This window comes from Lagenorhynchus albirostris, chromosome 1 (assembly GCF_949774975.1).
Source record: "Lagenorhynchus albirostris chromosome 1, mLagAlb1.1, whole genome shotgun sequence".
NCBI classification, from domain to species: Eukaryota; Metazoa; Chordata; class Mammalia; order Artiodactyla; family Delphinidae; genus Lagenorhynchus; species Lagenorhynchus albirostris.
In genome coordinates this window covers 78,838,414-78,858,411 of record NC_083095.1, presented here as the reverse complement: position 1 = coordinate 78,858,411, position 19,998 = coordinate 78,838,414, and the positions used below count along the sequence as shown (strand labels likewise).

Genomic DNA, 19,998 nt, shown 5'->3' with positions numbered 1-19,998 from the left:
GCAACGAAGAGTAGCCCCCCGCTCACTGCAACTAGAGAAAGCCCGTTCACAGCAACGAAGACACAACACAGCCAAAAATAAATAAATAAATAAAACTAAAGAAAAAATGAATCGGGGGAAAAAAATGAAGATTAAGTGGTGTAACATTATATGCTGTGTGGTCTAATTTTGTGTCCCTTGTCTTCCAGTGTGTATTTTTAATAGAGCTGGGAATCCAGTTGAATCCATAATTTGAGCAATGACTGAGAAACTACAGACTTTGGCACAAGTCTCCTATTTCTTGGCATTTGCTTATAAAAATTTCAGCATTTGCCAACTGAAGCAATATATATTCAGCTGCCTTCTCAAGATGCTATCTATAAACAGTGCTTTTGTGCCTTGATGAATTATTCTAGACTTGACCTCTTCTGGTGCAATACAATTAGACTGTTGTTGAAATGACACTGATGGACAATTTAAACTGATGTTTGAAACCTGCTAAATATGATATAGATGGATTACATGCCAACCATATTTTTGGTTACTTATTAAGAATGTTATAAATAAGAATGATGACAAGCATCCAGTTTTGGAGCTGTAGCATGATCTGGAGGACTTATTCAGTAATGTATATACAGCATAAAAGTTTCTAATTTTAATATAAAGAGAAATTTTTATTTAATTATTGCTGTCAAACATTGAGTATTGAAGGTTATAGGAAAACCCATAATCGTATTACAAAGCACGTATAATCATTGATCACCTCTGATATTTTAAATGCTTTTTATACCTTTTCAAAAGATAAGAGGATGAGAATTTGCCAACAGGAGACAAAGCAATGTCATTCTAATAAGTGGAAATGTCTTTTGTGTTTTACTAGGACTTCGGAAGCATGATGTATGCTTTTTAATTACTGTACGTCCCACAAAACCTTATGGTACCAAGTTTGACCGGAGGAGACCTTTTGTTGAGCAGGTTGGCCTGGTTTACGTCAGAGGCTGTGAGGTCCAGGGCATGCTGGACGATAAAGGGCGTGTCATTGAAGACGGTATGGTGATATGCATGTTTGAAAGAGTGTGTATACGTAATGATAAATGTCTTTGCCGTTTTTCCTTTTTGTGTCCCAGGTGATTTTTTTAATTTGTTTTATATACTAAGTCAACACAAAGAATTATATATAAAAGTGAGTAGGGTACCTACCACCCAGTTTTAGAAATAAATAATATGGTTTCTAAACTTCTGTTTTAGATATTGGACAGGATCTTTTGGAATTGTCAATATTTAAAATTCTTCCTTATATGATAGTTTACAATATTGTTTTTAAAAACCTCTAAACACCTCTTATAGTTGTTCAGTGATATATTTTTCTCATTTTTCTTTTTAAGTTTTACTGATTTGATTCATGAGAGCAGTGGTTCTCAAATGGAAACAGCACTACCCTGTGTTTCAAAATACATGGTGGTATGTCATATGACTGGGGTAGAGGAAGGGGATGGTGAGCTCTTGGTGTTTGATGGATGGGGGTCTGGGATGTTGAGTACCTTAGCAGAACCGTCTTCTAGAAGGGACTGTCCTGCCCAAGATGCCAGCATTACCCTATTTAGAAACGCAGTTTGATTTCTTAGACTTAACTGATTGTTTTTTGAAATTCTTTCTTTTGTTGTCCTGACTTTTTTGATAATACTATTAAATTATAACTACATCTATGTCCAGTGCTTATTTTACAATTTGTTTATGAAACTTCTGTCAGAACTTGAATCAGCTTCTACTACCTGTAATTTCAAGATTGAATCATTGCTAAGGGGCTGAAAATTAGGCTACTCTTATCACTAGAATAAAAGAAAAAGGAGAAGAGAATGGAGGACAGGTAGAATAAACATAAGACCACGTCCTGGGACCAGAGTTGGAGGTCTAAGGCAAAAAGAAAGGAGAGAGGGCAAAGGGGCAAGAAAAAGCGTCTGAGCTTTCAGCCACTAGTATATGAAATTTCCTGTTATACTAGTGATGTTACACATGGAATATGGAAGGACAAAAAGAGTAATCAGCCGAGTACCTACTATATGTATGACGATAGGAGGAGCTATGAGTAACTGACACAAGTAAAGTTCTTTGACCTCTAAGGATCCTATTCTAGTTGAGGGCATACACAAATCATTGCAATTCATGGCATTGCACCATAAACGTCACATGACTGTTCTGGGAAGAAATAGTGACAGTTTAGAGAAAGGAGAAAATATTTTCAGCTTGGAACTCAAAATGGATGAGTGGAAGGCATTCTAGTTGGGGGAATTGCTGGAGTTAAATCTGGACACTTTACTCATCATTTCTAGAAAAGGAGTTCTGCTAACTTACTATGATATTTGAAAAGTATATATTTCATTTAATAAACTTTAAAAAAATGTCTAGGACCTGAACCCAGACCCAATCTTAGAGGAGAATCAAGGACATTTAGAGTGTTTTTGGATCCAAACCAGTATCAACAAGATATGACCAATACGATACAAAATGGAGCAGAAGATGTGTATGAAACTTTCAATATAATAATGAGGAGAAAACCGAAGGAAAATAACTTTAAGGTAATTTGGGGGCTATAAACTAAAAGTAGTATTTCATAATTTGAATAACTTTTAAGACATAAATATGTAGATCTTAGGTTTAAAAAGATTTGTTAAAATAACGATCACTGCTTTTGTTTAGATTCTAAACAAATCTTAAATTCTTAACATATAGATTAAATATAAAAACTTAAGTAAATTTATTTGCTAAATCTTACTTTGTCTTTTGATGAGTTTGGAAACTTAAAATATAAATTAATCCAGGTGTTATTTTAAAAACCAGCCTCCCTTCTTGCTTTTTGTATATTAGATACTCAGTTTATGCTTCAGTCTGAGATGAAGAAAACTGCTTGTTTGTTTACTGAGACTTCTTTTTTAAATCCAATGTAGGTGTATTTTCAAATTACTTTAAGAGTACAGATGTGGAACCTCAGAGTTCTAAATTACTCTGTGATATTTTGTATTTATACTTTACTCATTAGTGGGAAAAGGGAAGTTTGGGGGCTAGAGAGTTTTACCTTTATAATAACTTTATGGAGAGAAAAGGAGTTTTAGTAAGGAAGAATTTGAAAGTATTATTTGAAATTATACTATAAAACTTAAACGTTGAGCAGTTCTAGCATTTGATAACACTAGCTTTTGCACAAATGCCTTTCTTTTCTCTCCCCCAAAACAGTGCTTCTTATACATTATCACTTCATTACCATTTTTAAAAAAAGAAAATCTCATATTCAAAGGAATTTATTTTCTATCTCACACTCCACATCCAATCCATCAATCAGTCTAATTACCTCACCACCTCCACTGATGCCATGTGCAAGACACCGTCATCTCTCACATGCCTGCTTCTCTTCTTGACTGCTCCTCCCCTTATATTATTCTCCACATAGTGACTGAATGTGAATTATACCTTGGTGCCCCTGTTCACACTCTTTAGTGGTCTCCCATCACAGTAGAAAGTTGTTACCGTAATCCAAAAGTCCCATTATTATCTGTCCTCTGGCTGCCTCTCCAACACCATTTTCTAACACTTTTTCCTTATTCACTCCATGCCAGTCACACTGACCCTTTTGCTCCTCTTTAATAATGCAGGCTTCTGTACATGGTATTTCCGCTTACCTAGACAGTCTTCTCCCAGGTATCTACATGGTTTTTCCTTTCACTTTACATGGGCAGCTCTGTTTAAATGTCACCTCCTAAGAGAAGTCCTCTCTGACAACCTTATCTAGAGTAGCATTTCCCTTTCTCATCGTTCCTTATCCAATTATCTTTATTTTTCCTCACAGCTTTTATTATACCTGATGATTATATATTTGTTAGTTATCTGATTTTAGAAGGACTTTATATTTGTTAATTCTCTAGCATTAGAATGCAAACTTATGCGGGCAGGGCCTCTGTTTGGTCTGTCTCTGTTTTATTGCTCAGTAATGAGTGAATTTCAGTTAGTTTACTAAAAGAAAAATAGTTTCTTTCTTATATTCATTTCTTTCACCATTTTATTTAATGTCTGTTGTGTGTCTAGTATTGTGATAAGTTATATGGAGCTAATAAAGATGAGTAAGACACAGCTTATACCTTTAGGGAGCCTAGACTACTAATAAGAGAAGTTAGAAATATAAACGGGTAACTGTTGTGAAAGGTTAGAAGTCATAAGAAGGATGCATGGAAGTTCAAAAGAGGCATTCAGTTTCTGATTCAAGGAAGAGAGGGAATGATTAACTTGCCTATGTTGGGAAAAGGAAGAACACTCTTTTGGTATCTTTGGTGTTTCACTATATAGCTGGGCAACATCCCTCATCTATTTCCTTCTCTCTTTCAGTATCCTGTCCTAGCCTGGATACTCTACCTCTTGCCTAAGTAGTTGCATTAAATAGCCTCCTCTGTCTCTGCTCTCATTGTCCTCATAGTCAGTCACCTGTTTTACATTCACTTCTCCTGATAATTTCACTGTTTCTCAAAACATTTCTGTGACTATCCATTAATGGTGAAATAAGCTTTTCCACAAATCTTTTGCTTGAACTAAATTGAAATGCCACTGTCCTGCTTGAAACCTTTCCTAATATCAAAAGTCTCCACTACATCCATTTCTCACTCCCTTTGAACTGTTTTCCTATTGTATTTTGTAATATTCTTTACTATTTGCCACTTTCTGCTGCTTTGTATCATTGGGAAAGACATATTTTATCTCCCTACTAGAATTGTAATTACCTTAGGGAGTAGAGCCCTCATCTGGGGGCTCCATTATGTGAACATACTCATTTATCTGTCCATCTATCCATTTACCTACCCCTGCTTTAAATTTATATTTAAGCTGTTCTAGATCCCTGCTCTCATTGGAAATTGTATTCTGATGGGGATTAGACAAATGATAAACAAGTAACCAGTTCTCTTATGAATAAGAGAATTTTAGGTAGAGGTAAGTGCAAGAAAATAAAATAAGGCAATATAAGTGTGATTAACATCACTATCCTGTTATTTTATTATCTTGTTAGATGTGTAGCATTTATGATATAAAAATGTCTGATTTGGTTATTTTATTCTTTGAAATTAATAGCCTAGCCTTCTGATTTCCATATGTGGCATAGATCACTTTGTTGAAATAATTTTTGGAAAGCTTAAGAATTTGCCTTAACTTTTAGCAATTACTCTTGACAATGTATATATTAACTGCTATAATGACCTTTCATTGTAGTTCTAATTCTTTCATTCTGAAATTTTGACGTTTCATTTTTATCATTGTTCACTTTATATTTTATTTCTTTTTTCTAACAATGTTAATTTTAGTATTTCTAAACCATATGTTTCACAATCGAGGCATACATTAATGTGCCTCTGGTTGTATGTGGTCTTAGCATTGAGGAACTATGGGCTATAAAGAGGAGAAAACTCCAGTAATTTCTAAGAGGAAGCATTTTTTTAAGGGTTTGTTCTATAATGGTCTATAATTATAGACCACATCAGGTCTATAATGTGTAGACCTGATCAGATTTTCATCCTGCTCAACAGAAGTCAAGTGGTAAACCCGTCTATGACATTCTGTCTAAATGAACTACTAATGGATAAACTGTTCTTGCTGAGTTTGGTCTTTTGTTTAACTCAGTGTATGGTATCAGCTGAAAATATAGCTGTTGATTCAGTCTAGCCAAGCACCTGTCAGCAGAAAATAGCTTCTTGCCCTGAAACACTCAGGAATTCTGGTTAGTGCAGCCAGCTCGGCGTTCCATTGAAGTGCAAATGTTTGAGATGTCTTCTTCACAAAATCCGTTTTTGTCCTCTTACTGACAGGCTGTGCTGGAGACTATTCGGAACCTGATGAATACTGATTGTGTGGTACCTGACTGGCTGCATGACATCATTTTAGGTTATGGGGATCCAAGTAGTGCACATTATTCCAAAATGCCCAATCAGATCGCCACCCTTGATTTCAATGATACATTTTTCTCCATTGAGCATTTAAAAACCAGCTTTCCTGGTCATAATGTTAAAGTAACTGTGGATGACCCAGCTCTACAGATACCCCCTTTCAGGTAAAGTCAAAACTGGATATACTCCTTTTAAGCTTTCTGTAGTCAGTCTGAGTTAGGCCATCAGGACTGTAGCTAAAGTAAGTTTTGAGTATCATATCTGGATTATGTTTGGGTAGTCTTTACCCTCACCATATAATCACTGGGATAAATTTATTTCTAATTCTTTGTGTAGTAGCTATTTTAAGACCACAGTAAAAGTAGCCTCATGTCTTACAAGGGTTCAGTAAATGCTTTTTGTCTGAAGAGTACTATATAAACGTAGCCGTAGCATTTGACTGAAGAAATATGTGCTAATTAATACACATAGCCATGTGATTTTGAACTTTCTTTTGTTTTAGGAAAAAATTCTCTTTTTTTCTTTTAACCCTGATTGCTTTTACAAATTTTAAATATTCATAATATAGTTATACTCAAAGTTAAAGGAGCTTTGGTTTAATTTGAGTAGAAAAAGAACAAAGTACCTGAAGTGCTGATTGCTTCATGAATTCCGTCATATGGATTAGTGGTGAAGCACTAAGTATACCTTGGTGGTAGCAGAGGACTTAATTACTTTCTTAGTTGCAAATTAGAATGTTTTTAATTAACTGTTATATATAAATATAATAATTCTGCATATTAAGAGCATGTAGCTTTATAACTCGTAAACCTAGTCTTCCTCTGTACTTTCCTCATCTTGTTAATGGCAAAATCATCTTGAAATCTCAGTAGTGTTTTTTTTGTTTTTTTTTTGTTTTTGCGATACGCGGGCCTCTCACCGTTGTGGCCTCTCCCGTTGCGGAGCACAGGCTCCGGACGCGCAGGCTCAGCAGCCATGGCTCACGGGCCCAGCCGCTCCGCGGCATGTGGGATCCTCCTGGACCGGGGCACAAACCCGTGTCGCCTGCATCAGCAGGCGGACTCTCAACCACTGAGCCACCAGGGAAGCCCAGCACTTCAGTCTTTATAATGGCAATGTCTTTGCTCCCTCTGTCTCCTTGCTTAAACCCATTACATGCCTTACGGCTAGAGTCATTCCATTGTCTAACAGTTTAATTTTAGGGTATTCATCGAGTTCCACAGGTACCTATGGGAAGTTGCCTGCTGAGGTATCCCTGACCCCAGGCTAAGAACTTCTGCCTTAAAGGCTTGATATTCCAAAGGTGTCAGAACAAGGCTCCAGCCTTTCTCTCTAGCCCTTATTTTACTCTATTGTATCCTACACTTCAGCAGAACTGGCTACTTCTTTCTTCCTGGAATGTCTATTGAAATTCATTTTAGATGCCACCTTTCCCATAAAGCCTTTTCTGATTAAATGAAGGACAGTGTGTAAGGCACTTTACAGTGCATGTGCCGTAAGCATATAAATTTTCTTTTGTAAACATGCTAAGTGAAAGAAGCCAGACAGAAGAAAACAAATATTGTATGATTCCATTTACATGAAATGTCCAGAATAGGACAGTATAAAGACAGACTGATTGCCAGAGGCTGGGTTTAGGTTGGAATACAGAGTGACTACTTAATTGCATGGGTTTTCCTTTGGACTGATTAAAATATTCTGGCATTAAAGAGTAGTGATGACTATACAACATTGTATAAAACCCATTGAATTGAACCTTTAAAATGGTAAATTTTATATTATGTGAATATTACCCCAATTAAAAAAATAGTTAATTATTTCCCCTAAAAAAACAAAATAAATATATAAATAAATGTTTCTTCTTTGATTCTCCTTTAATCAGATGACTTTTTTCTTAATCTAAACACCCTTAACTGCATTTTAATGCTTTTAAATATACTTTTTTCAAAATTTATATGCAGATAGTAAGTTTCTTTAAACTATAAATGTTTCTTGCTCATCTGATTATCCTCTATACAATGTCATGCAGAAGATAGGTGCTTGGTAAATTGTCGTTAATTGTAGAAATGAACAAGGTTCTGGTCTTGTAGGATAACTTTTCCAGTAAGAAATGGAAAGGGGAAGAAAAGGAAAGATGCAGAGAAGGAAGATGAAGACACGGAAGAGGCAAAAACCTTAATTGTTGAACCTCATGTTATTCCTAATAGAGGTCCTTATCCTTACAACCAGCCCAAACGGTAATTTCACTATTTCTGCTAATTGTAATAATGAATAATAGTTTGCTATTTCAAGTGGATTAGTAATATTTAAAAATTTTTCTGATTTTAAAAATTATTTAGAAACTTCTGTTTCTGGACCCTGTTTACTTCTCTTCTGTTAGTTTTGGCCATTTGTAGTAATATTTTTGGCCATTCTGTAGTAATATTTCAAAAAGAAACATTTTCAGGTACTATGAGAAATAAATATTAACAGTCTACCTTAATGTGAGCACAAGGTTCTTACTTCATGACCATGTGTTGCATTTAGCAGCTACCCTTGTGCTTGTGTGCCATGACTAATAAAGTGGCATTGTATTCAGTGTTAGATTTGGAACTAGAATTTTGACACTCTTGTTAAGATCTGGGCTGGGCTAAACATATTGGAAAATAACTGTAGTCTTTTCTTTCCACAAAATTCATTCAGTTTTAATTGGTCTGTGGAGGGGCGGAGGTAAAGAGGGTCATTCACAAAAGATTGGGCCAGTCATGTAGGATGTAAAGTTCTTGAGATCTGCTGTGCAACATTGTGCTTATAGTTAACAACACTGTACTGTACATTTAAAATTTGTTAAGAGGGTATATCTTATTTTATGTACTTTTTACTGCACACAAACCCACAGAAAGGGCTGGATTGGGAGGAGGAAGAAATTGGGAAACAAGGGGCAAATATAGAGCAGATGTTCAGACCTCTGGTCATTGTTGTCTAAATTCTTACTAACGTCATCCATCATTATTTTTAACGAACTTCTTATCAACTCTTATTTGAAGGAATACAATTCAGTTCACTCATACACAGATAGAGGCCATCCGTGCTGGAATGCAGCCTGGGCTAACTATGGTAAGATAGTTACTGTTCTACAAGTTCTTAAATGGATTCAGACTAGAAGTGTCAGATTTTCAGCGTGTATTCTGTTTTAAGCCCAAAAACCCAACTGAATTAAGTGTTTATAAGTAATTGTGGCATCTTATGTGTATGCACGCTACTCATTTCAATGTTCATAAATAAAGTTTTGTTAGAACCTCGCTGTGGCCATTCATTTATGTATTGCCTATAGCCATTTTTGTGCCACCACAGCAGAGTTTAAATACTTGCAGCAGAGACTGTATGGGCCACAAAGAGTAAAATGTTTACTTGCTGGCCCTGTACAGAAAAAGTCTGTTGACAGTGCTTTAGAAATGTGTTTAATTTCCAAGTATTTGAAGGTTTTTACTGATTTCTGGTCTAAGTCCATTATGGTCAGAGAACATACTTTCTATGATTTCAATTTTTTTAATTTATTAAGGTTTGTTTTATGGCCCAGGATATGATTTATTGGTGAATATTCTGTGTGCACTTGAAAAGAATGTGTGTTCTGTTGTCTTGGGTGGAGTGTCCTGTTTATGTCAATGAGATCCATTTGGTTGATGCTGTTATTCAGTACTTGTCTATCCCTGCTGGTATTCCATGTACTATTGCTGTTGCTGACTGAGAGAGGAGTATTGAAGTCTCCAACTATAATTGTGAATTTGTTTCTCCTTTCAGTTCTGTCCATTTTTGCTTCGTGTATTTTAAAGCTTTATGGATATGTACATACACTTTCAGGGTTGTTGTGTCTTCTTGGTGAATTGACACTTTTGTCATGTATAATGTCTGTCTTTATCACTGGTAATTTTCTTTACTCTAAAGTTTACTTTGATATTAATATAGCCACCACAGCTTTCTTTTGATTAGTGTTTACATGATATATCTTTTCCCATCAGTTTACTTCTAACCTACCTATTATATTTGAAGTGAGTTCCTTGTAGACAGCATATAGTTGGTGTGTGATTTTTTCCCTCCATTCTGACAAGTCTCTGCTTTTAATTGGTGTGTTCAGTCCATTTACGTTTAATGTACTTATTAATGTGTTTGGGTTTAGGCCTACCATTTCATTATTTGTTTTATGTTTGTTCCCTTTTTTGTGTGTTCCTGTTTCCCTTTTCCTGCCTTCTTCTGAGTTATTTGGATAGTTTTTAGTGTTTCATTTATATTTATCTATTTTGTTCTTTTATTATATCTCTTGTATAGGTTTTTCTTAATGGCTGCTCTAGAGAATTACAATATACATACTTACTCTTTCACAGCCTACTTAGAATCAGTATTCTGTCTCTTAAATTGATTGGAGGATTCTTGCTTCTGTATAGGTCCCTTTACCTCCCCCTTTTATGTTGTAGTTGTCATATGTTTTACCTGTAAATACACTGAAAATACCATCAGGCAATATTAGAACTTTTTCTTGCAGACATCAAACATATTTTAAAGAACTCCAGAGGAGAAGAATAGTCTGTTATATTTACCATTTATCCTTTATTCCTGATATCTCAAGTATCCTCTGGTATCATTTCCTTTGTCTGAGGATTTCTTTTACCAGTTTTCTTTTTGTTGGGTTTTTTTTTGGGGGGGGATAGGCGGGCCTCTCACTGTTGTGGCTTCTCCCGTTGCGGAGCACGGGACGCGCAGGCTCCGGACGCGCAGGCTCAGCAGCCATGGCTCACGGGCCCAGCCGCTCCGTGGCATGTGGGATCCTCCCAGACTGGGGCACGAACCCGTGTCTCCTGCATCGGCAGGCGAACTCTCAACCACTGCGCCACCAGCGAAGCCCCCTTTTACCAGTTTTAAGAGCAGATCAGCTAGCAATGAATTACCTTTATTTTCCTTCATATGAGAATGTCTCTAATTCATCTTCATTCTTTAAAGATATTTTCACTGGACAAAGAATATTGCATTGATAGTTTTCTCCTTTCAGCACTTTAAAAATGTTATTCCACTTCCTTTTGGCTTCCATGTTCTGATGAGAAGTCCACAGTCATTTGAAATATCTTTTTGCTATATGTAATATATCATTTTTCTCTGGTTGCTATTAAGATTTTTTTTCTCTGTCTTTAGATTCCAAATCTAAATTAATTTAGATTTAATTATTATGTGTCTGGCCTTAGATTTCTTTGGGATTATTCTGTTTATGGTTAAATGAGCTTCTTGAATCTGCGATTTATGTCTTTTGCCAGATTTGGGAAATTTTCAGCCATTATTTCTTTAAATACTTTTTCTACACTGCATGCTTTTCCCCTTCTTTCTAGGATTAGAAAGATATGTTATACCTTTTAATATTGCCTCATAGATTCACAAGGCTGTGTGTATTATTTTTTTAATCTTTTTTTTTCTGCTTGTTGTTCAGGTTGGGTGATTTCTATTGATTTGTCTTCAAGTTCACTAACTCTGTCTTGTCCATTCTGCATTGAACTTACCCAGTGAATTTTTAAATTTATTTTATCTTTCAGTTTTAAAATCTCCATTTTCTAACTATGCGATAACTTAGTAGTTTGCTATGTGTTCATCTGCTTTTTAGGTTGTGGGCCCACCAGGTACAGGAAAAACAGATGTGGCAGTCCAAATCATATCCAACATCTACCACAATTTCCCAGAGCAGAGGACTCTGATTGTTACTCATTCCAATCAGGTAAAAGAGAGAGTGTGTATGTGCGTGTGCATGTGTGCACTCCATACATGCATGTATGAAGTGGACATGCATGTATGGAGTGGGAGATGCATGAAAGCACAGTGGAGATTTCTGCTTATATGATAACCTGATTATGGGCTCACAGAGTACCAGGAAAGGCTGATGAGCATAGTGTTTGTTATTGAGTTAATCTTGGATTATCTCTGGTCATGACCAGACCATATTGAGAAAAATATAAAAACAATCTTTTATTTTGAATAGAGGCAGTCCAAATGTGGAAAAGCTGAGAAGAATATTTGGATATGTGGTAATTGCCTTTTTCTCCTATCATCCATGCTAAGCTAGACCTTTTACTTTGAGATCAAAAGCATTACCCCTTACTAGTAGTATTTTTCTACTAGTAGAATGGATATTCCTAAAAGACTAAATCCAGATCATATTAATACTGGATTAAATTTTAACTCCTTATAAAATATGCATATGAATATGTATATTACATGGAAGGACAATTTTAGGTTGCAGGTCCAATACATAAGGCATTTATAAATAGCTAAAACAAGGAAAACAAACTCCTTTCTTGTAAATAATGGATGAAAAATGGTCTTTACATCTGTATGTGTGCTGAGGTAATTATTCTGAAGCTGTCACTACCATAGAAATGAAAAAGAACAAGTGATATTAACTCTAATGTAAAATGTGACAGGGAGCTAGCTCTCAGAACATTCTGAAACATGTTATGAAACTCACATGGTAGTCTAAATCTCCAAAGGTACTTGTTTTCTCTGAATATGTATTAACAATAGTGATTTCAGTTGACCAATTCTTTAAAAAAGTTGGTTTACAGAGAAACACTGAGTTTTTAGAATGCTAAATGTTATTTATGGTTATTCATCAACTTAATCTCAGGATTTTAAAATTAATACTATCCAATTCATTTACTTATGTTTTTATTTCTTTAAAGTTTGTAAGTAACTGGCCTGGTGTACTAAAATTGTACACAAGAGAGGGTTAAGACTTTATCTTGATAAAAGAAACAAACTGTGTAAAGACTTTTTTCTTCTATTTAATAAAATTCAGTCTATAATAATGTTACCTATTTGCAGATACTTAGAATGAATAAGGAATTATTCAGTGTTGTTTTAACATAATATTTTTTAGTAAATTTTGTCATAACTTGATAATGACTTTCTATAGTATCCTCTACTTATGACTGTCTTGTGTAGCACAATTATAGAGAAGGTTATTTTGCAAAAATAGCCAAAGATTTCTTTGCTCCTTTGATAATCAGACCGTCCTCTTAAACGCAAGTTGTTGATATTTCACAACTGTTTTGTTTACCAGATCTTGGTTCCCATCTATATTCTAGCAGTTCTCCAACATCACTTTAATTCACGATGAAATCTTGCAGTTTTTTCTGAGATTGCAATGTGCTAGTATTTTTTGTCCCCTAAATCTATGTGGTTCGTGAGTTTGGATAGGAAAGGTTTGGACAGTGAGTAATGCCATGTGGTCTGATCTATTGCATCTCAAGTTTTAGATGGCAAATATCAAGAGTTTAGATAGCGTGAATTTTTTTCCTGAAGATTTATGTTTATCTCATCAGTTTCTGAGATCTAATTGCTAGAATTTTGATAGCAAAGGATATCTGTATACCTTACGTAGCCTGGATGTTTACAAGACTGGATGCTGACCTCATGGGCGGGGTTAAACTAGTGGTAAATTGGGAGAAATATTTGAGTGGGGGCTAATTTTTAAATGTCATTTTATTAGCATATCTTTCCATGCAATGAAACTTTTGCCTTTCTGCAAAACCTTATAACTGCAGATGTTCAGATAGTAAATACTAGGATTTCAGGGAGCCCCAAATACGAACATTTCATAGGTAAATGGCTTTCATCAGAACAGTTTGCAATGAGTGCTCTGCTTCTTATTGTATAGAGAGCTAATTTAGACTTTCAGTCTAAGATTTGAATGTTGCACTTTACCTTTCCTCTCTGTGATCCTTTTGAAGTATTCTACCCACACATCTCCTAAGAGGACTTCTCCAACCACAAAAACTTTTCAGTTTTCTGCAACTCATGGAAATTCTGTTAAATAAAATGAAACTTAATGTGATTGTTAATTATTTTACTAATTTTTACTACTTGAGAGAAATATATACTGAGCCAAAGCCTTCTCTTTTCATAAATTATCAGAGATGTAATGGATAGATGGTTTTTATGATTTCCAGTTACTAATTTGACCAAGTATATGTATGTAGCAGTATCAGAAATCAATAAAAATACTGTTTTGTTTAAATTATAAATGGCCTTAATATAAGATGTTTCCTTCTGTGTTTTTACTTTGATTCTTATCTGACTAGGCAATGCTCATTCGTTTCTATCCTTCTGATTGTTAGTTTTTGTTACTTTTAAAGGAGCCTACTGATTCTATAAAATTCTCCATCATTCTTTTTTTTTTTATTCTCCAGGCCCTGAACCAGTTGTTTGAGAAAATCATGGCTTTAGACATTGACGAGCGTCACCTCCTGCGTCTTGGTCATGGAGAAGAAGAGCTGGAGACGGAGAAAGATTTCAGCAGGTGAGCAAATGGGGATTAGTTTTGAAACGGTATATAAAGAATTTTTAACCTTCTCCTCTTTTTCTTTAATAAAGAACAGGAAAAGAGAGCAGTGAATACTCCAACTGAATTCTGAAGGGTTCTAGTGTAACCTACTTAGGCTATCCTAATTGAACCTAAAGTCTGTTCAGGATTTCCCTCTGCTCCAGTTCTGCATGTTTATGCCATTTTTTTCCTCATACAGTTATTTCAGTGAAGAGAGTTATCTTTTCATCTTGTTTAAATTGCATATATCCATTTGCTTTCTATTTATTGAAGTAATTTTTAATGTTGCCAAGCCCAAACTGTACAATGTTACGCAATTCCTGTTCACATTTCATCTGCACATTTAATTTGCATATATTTTAGGCACCAATTAACTGGATTCATTTAATGAAATGCAGTTGGAGATTAATGATAGTATAAGCTTTGGGGTTGTAAATATTAATTCAGGAACTTATTGCCAGTTTAGCTGGATTTTATGCTTAATGTTACATATTGTAAGGTGACTAAAACTTTAGAAGTCAAATTTCTTCTGCTGTTAGTATTTTGGGTTTTTCCTTTAAAGTTGCTTTATGATAGCTCATTTCATTTACATTTAAATTCATTTTTAAAGCATAGTTTCAGTCAATAGGCATAATTAACAGCTGTACATAATAAATACAGCCTTTGACTATTGAACATTACTTTTGACTAAATCGATTATAGACATCAAAAGAGCTAAAAGAGTGTTAACTTATTATGTTGCATTTATTTTGAATTCTTGTATTAAAGAGATCACACAACAGTTTTTCTTTTCAACCTCTTTATAGGAGTATAATTGCTTTACAGTGTTGTGTTAGTTTCTGCTGTATAACAAAGTGAATCAGCTAAATGTATACATATATCCCCATATGCCCTCCCTCTTGCGTCTCCCTCCCACCCTCCCTATCTCACCCCTCTAGGTGGTCACAAAGCACCGAGCTGAGCTCCCTGTGCTATGCAGCTGCTTCCCAATAGCTATCTGTTTTACATTCGGTAGTGTATATATGTCAATGCTACTCTTTCACTTCATCCCAGCTTACCCTTACCCCTCCCTGTGTCCTCAAGTCCATTCTCTACATCTGCATCTTTATTCCTGTCCTGCGCCTAGGTTCATTAGAACCATTTTTCTTATTTTTTTAGATTGCATATATATGTGTGTTAGCATATGGTATTTGTTTTTCTCTTTCTGACTTCACTCTGTATGACAGACTCGGTCCATCCCCCTCACTACAAGTAACTCAATTTCGTTTCCTTTTATGGCGGAGTAATATTCCATTATATATATCTGGCACATCTTCTTTATCCATTCATCTGTCGATGGACACTTAGGTTGCTTCCATGTCCTGGCTATTGTAAATAATGCTGCAGTGAACATTGTGGTACTTGTCTCTTTTTGAATTATGGTTTTCTCAGGATATATGCCAAGTAGTGAGATTGCTAGGTCATATGCCAGTCCTATTTTTAGTTTTTTAGGGAACCTCCATACTGTTCTCCATAGTGGCTGTATCAATTTACATTCCCACCAACAGTGCAAGAGGGTTCCCTTTTCTCCACACCCTCTCCAGCATTTACTGTTTCTAGATTTTTTGATGATGGCCATTCTGACGTGTGTGAGATGATACCTCATTGTGATTTTGATTTGCATTTCTCTAATGATTAGTGATGTTGAGCATCCTTTCATGTGTTTGTTGGCAATCTGTGTATCTTCTTGGGAGAAATGTCTATTTAGGTCTTCTGCCTATTTTTGCATTGGGTTGTTTGTTTTCTTGATATTGAGCTGCATGAGCTGTTTGTAAAGTTTGGAGATTAATCCTTTGTCAGTTGCTTCATTTGCAAATATTTTCACCTATTCTGAGGGTTGTCTTTTCGTCTTGCTTATGGTTTCCTTTGCTGTGCGAAAGCTTTGAAGTTTCATTAGGTCCCATTTGTTTATTTTTGTTTTTATTTCCATTTCTCTAGGAGGTGGGTCAAAAAGGATCTTGCTATGATTTATGTCATAGAGTGTTCTACCTATGTTTTCCTCTAAGAATTTTATAGTGTCTGGCCTTACATTTAGGTCTTTAATTCATTTTGAGCTTATTTTTGTGTATGGTGTTAGGAATTGTTCTAATTTCATGCTTTCACACGTAGCTGTCCAGTTTTCCCACCACCACTATTGAAGAGGTTGTCTTTTCTCCATTGTATATTCTTGCCTCCTTTATCAAAGATAAGGGGACCATATGTGTGTGAGTTTATCTCTGGGCTTTCTATCCTGTTCCATTGATCTATATTTCTGTTTTTGTGCCAGTACCATACTGTCTTGATTACTGTAGCTTTGTAGTATAGTCTGAAGTCAGGGAGCCTGATTCCTCCAGCTCCGTTTTTCTTTCTCAAGATTGCTTTGGCTGTGCAGGGTCTTTTGTGTTTCCATACAAATTGTGAAATTTTTTGTTCTAGTTCTGTGAAAAATGCCATTGGTAGTTTGCTAGTGATTGCACTGAATCTGTAGATTGCTTTGAGTAGTATAGTCATTTGCACAGTGTTGATTATTCCAACCCAAGAACATGGTATATCTCTCCATCTGTTTGTATCATCTTTAATTTCTCTCATCAGTGTCTTACAGTTTTCTGCATGCAGGTCTTTTGTCTCCTTAGGTTGGTTTATTCCTAGGTATTTTATTCTTTTTGTTGCAATGGTAAATGGAATTGTTTCCTTAATTTCTCTTTCAGATTATTCATCTTTAGTGTGTAAGAAGCAAGAGATCTCTGCATTAATTTTGTATCCTGCTACTGTACCAAATTCATTGATTAGCTCTAGTAGTTTTCTGGTAGCATCTTTACGATTCTCTATGTATAGTATCATGTCACCTGCAAACAGTGACAGTTTTACTTCTTCTTTTCCAATGTGGATTCCTTTTGTTTCTTTTTCTTCTCTGATTTCTATGGCTAAAACTTCCAAAACTATGTTAAATAATAGCGGTGAGAGTGGGCAACCTTGTCTTGGTCCTGATCTTAGTGGAAATGGTTTCAGTTTTTCACCATTGAGAATGATGTTGGCTGTGGGTTTGTCATATATGGACTTTATTACGTTGAGGTAGGTTCCCTCTCTGCCTCCTTTCTGGAGAGTTTTTATCATAAATGGGTGTTGAATTTTGTCAAAAGCCTTTTCTGCATCTACTGAGATTATCATATGGTTTTTAGCCTTCAATTTGTTAATATGGTGTATCACCTTGATTGATTTGTATATATTGAAGAATCCTTGCATTCCTGGGGTAAACCCCACTTGATCATGCTGTATGATCCTTTTACTGTGCTTTTGGATTCTGTTTGCTAGTATTTTGTTGAGGACTTTTGCATCTATGTTCATCAATGATACTGGCCTGTAGTTTTCTTTTTTTGTGAAATCTTTGTCTGGATTTGGTATCAGGGTGATGGTGGCCTCATAGAATGACATTTGGAGTGTTCCTCCCTCTGGTATATTTTGGAAGATTTTGAGAAGGATAGTTGTTAGCTTTTCTCTAAATGTTTGATAGAATTCGCCTGTGAAACCATCTGGTCCTGGGCTTTTGTTTGTTGGAAGATTTTATCAGAGTTTCAATTTCAGTGCTGGTGATTGGTCTGTTTATATTTTCTATTTCTTCCTGGTTCATTCTCGGAAGGTTGTGCTTTTCTAAGAATTTGTCCATTTCTTCCAGGTTGTCCATTTTACTGGCATATAGTGGCTTGTAGTAATCTCTCATGATCCTTTATATTTCTGCAGTATCACTTGTTGCTTCTCCTTTTTCATTTCTAATTCTGTTGATTTGAGTCTTCTCCCTTTTTTTCTTGATGAGTCTGGCTAATGGTTTATTAATTTTTTTTAATCTTCCCAAAGAACCAGCTTTTAGTTTTATTGATCTTTGCTATTGTTTCCTTCATTTCTCTTTCATTTACTTCTGATCTGATCTTTATGATTTCTTTCATTCTGCTAACTTTGGGGTTTTTTTGTTCTTTCTCTAATTGCTTTAGGTGTAAGTTTAGGTTGTTTATTTGAGATGTTTCTTGTTTCTTGAGGTAGGATTGTATTGCTATAAACTTCCCTCTTAGAACTGCTTTTGCTGCATCCCATAGGCTTTGGGTCATCATGTTTTCATTGTCATTTGTTTCTAGTTATTTTTTGGTTTCCACTTCGTTTTCTTCAGTGATCTCTTGATTATTTAGTAGTGTATTGTTTAGCCTCTATGTGTTTGTAGTTTTTACAGTTGTTTTCCTGTAATTGATATCTGGTCTCATAGCATTGTGGTCAGAAAAGATACTTGATACGATCTCAGTTTTCTTAAATTTACCAAGACTTGATTTGTGACACAAGATATGGTCTATCCTGGAGAATGTTCCATAAACATTTGAGAAGAAAGTGTATTCTGTTGTTTTTGGATGGAATGTCCTATGAATATCAATTAAGTCCATCTTTTTTAATATGTCCTTTAAACCTTGTGTTTCCGTATTTATTTTCATTTTGGATGATCTGTGCACTGGTGAAAGTGGGGTGTTAAAGTCCTCTACTTTTATTGTGTTAGTGTCAATTTCCCCTTTAATGACTGTAAGCATTTGCCTTATGTATTGAGGAGCTCCTATGTTGGGTGCATAAATATTTACAATTGTTATCTTCTTGGATTGATCCCTTGATCATTATGTCGTGTCCTTCTTTTTCTCTTGCAATAGTCTTTAAAGTCTATGTTTTCTGATACAAGAATTGCTACTCCAGCTTTCTTTTGATTTCCATTTGCATGGAATATCTTTTTCCATCCCCTCACTTTCAGTCTGTTTGTGTCCCTATGTCTGAAGTCAGTCTCTTGTAGACAGCATATATACGGGTCTTGTTTTTGTATCCATTCAGCCAGTCTGTGTCTTTTGGTTGGAGCATTTAATCCATTTACATTTAAGGTAATTATTGATATGTATGTTCCTATTACCATTTTCTTAATTGTTTTGGGTTTGTTTTTGTAGGTCTTTTCCTTCTCTTGTGTTTCCTGCCTAGAGAAGTTCCTTTAGTGTTTGTTGTAAGGCTAGTCTGGCAGTGCTGAATTCTCTTGGCTTTTGCTTGTCTGTAAAAGTTTTAATTTCTCCATTGAATCTGAATGAGATCCTTGCTGGGTAGAGTAATCTTGGTTGTAGGTTTTCCCTTTCATCACTTTGAACATGTCCTGCCAGTCCCTTCTGGCTTGCAGAGTTTCTGCTGAAAGATCAGCTGTTAACCTTTATGGGGATTCCCTTGTATGTTATTTGTTGCTTTTCCCTTGCTGCTTTTTATATTTTTTTCTTTGTATTTATTTTTTGATAGTTTGATTAATATGTGTCTTGGCATGTTTCCCCTGGGATTTATCCTGTATGGGACTCTCTATGCTTCCTGGACTTGATTGACTATTTCCTTTCCCATGTTAGGGAAATTTTCAACTATAATCTCTTCAAATATTTTCTCAGGCCCTTTCTTTTCATCTTCTTCTTCTGGGACGCATATAATTCTAATGTTGTTGCTTTTAATGTTGTCCCAGAGGTCTCTGAGACTGTCCTCGATTCTTTTCATGCTTTCTTCTTTATTCTGCTCTATGGTAGTTATTTCCATTATTTTATCTTCCAGGTCACTTATCCCTTCTTCTGCCTGTTATTCTGCTATGGAGTCCTTCTAGAGAATTTTAAATTTTTTTTATTGTGCTGTTCATTATTGTTTGTTTGCTCTTTAGTTTTTCTAGGTGCTTGTTAAACGTTTCTTGTATTCTCTCCATTCTGT

At 35.3% G+C, this 19,998-nt stretch overlaps 1 protein-coding gene across 3 annotated transcripts in view; it reads left to right on the top strand.

The window, feature by feature from the left end:
- The window catches only part of AQR (aquarius intron-binding spliceosomal factor), a 103,511-nt gene that overhangs the window by 49,235 nt on the left and 34,278 nt on the right, over nucleotides 1-19,998 (top strand). For 2 of the 3 annotated variants that reach the window (XM_060146974.1, XM_060146981.1), the window contains exons 18-24: nucleotides 860-1,027; nucleotides 2,386-2,555; nucleotides 5,820-6,061; nucleotides 7,988-8,134; nucleotides 8,924-8,993; nucleotides 11,521-11,631; nucleotides 14,102-14,211. In XM_060146974.1, coding sequence (XP_060002957.1) covers nucleotides 860-1,027; nucleotides 2,386-2,555; nucleotides 5,820-6,061; nucleotides 7,988-8,134; nucleotides 8,924-8,993; nucleotides 11,521-11,631; nucleotides 14,102-14,211 — 1,018 coding nt within the window. The remainder of the gene's footprint in view (nucleotides 1-859; nucleotides 1,028-2,385; nucleotides 2,556-5,819; nucleotides 6,062-7,987; nucleotides 8,135-8,923; nucleotides 8,994-11,520; nucleotides 11,632-14,101; nucleotides 14,212-19,998) is intronic. The other variant, XM_060146989.1, reaches the window with a different exon arrangement.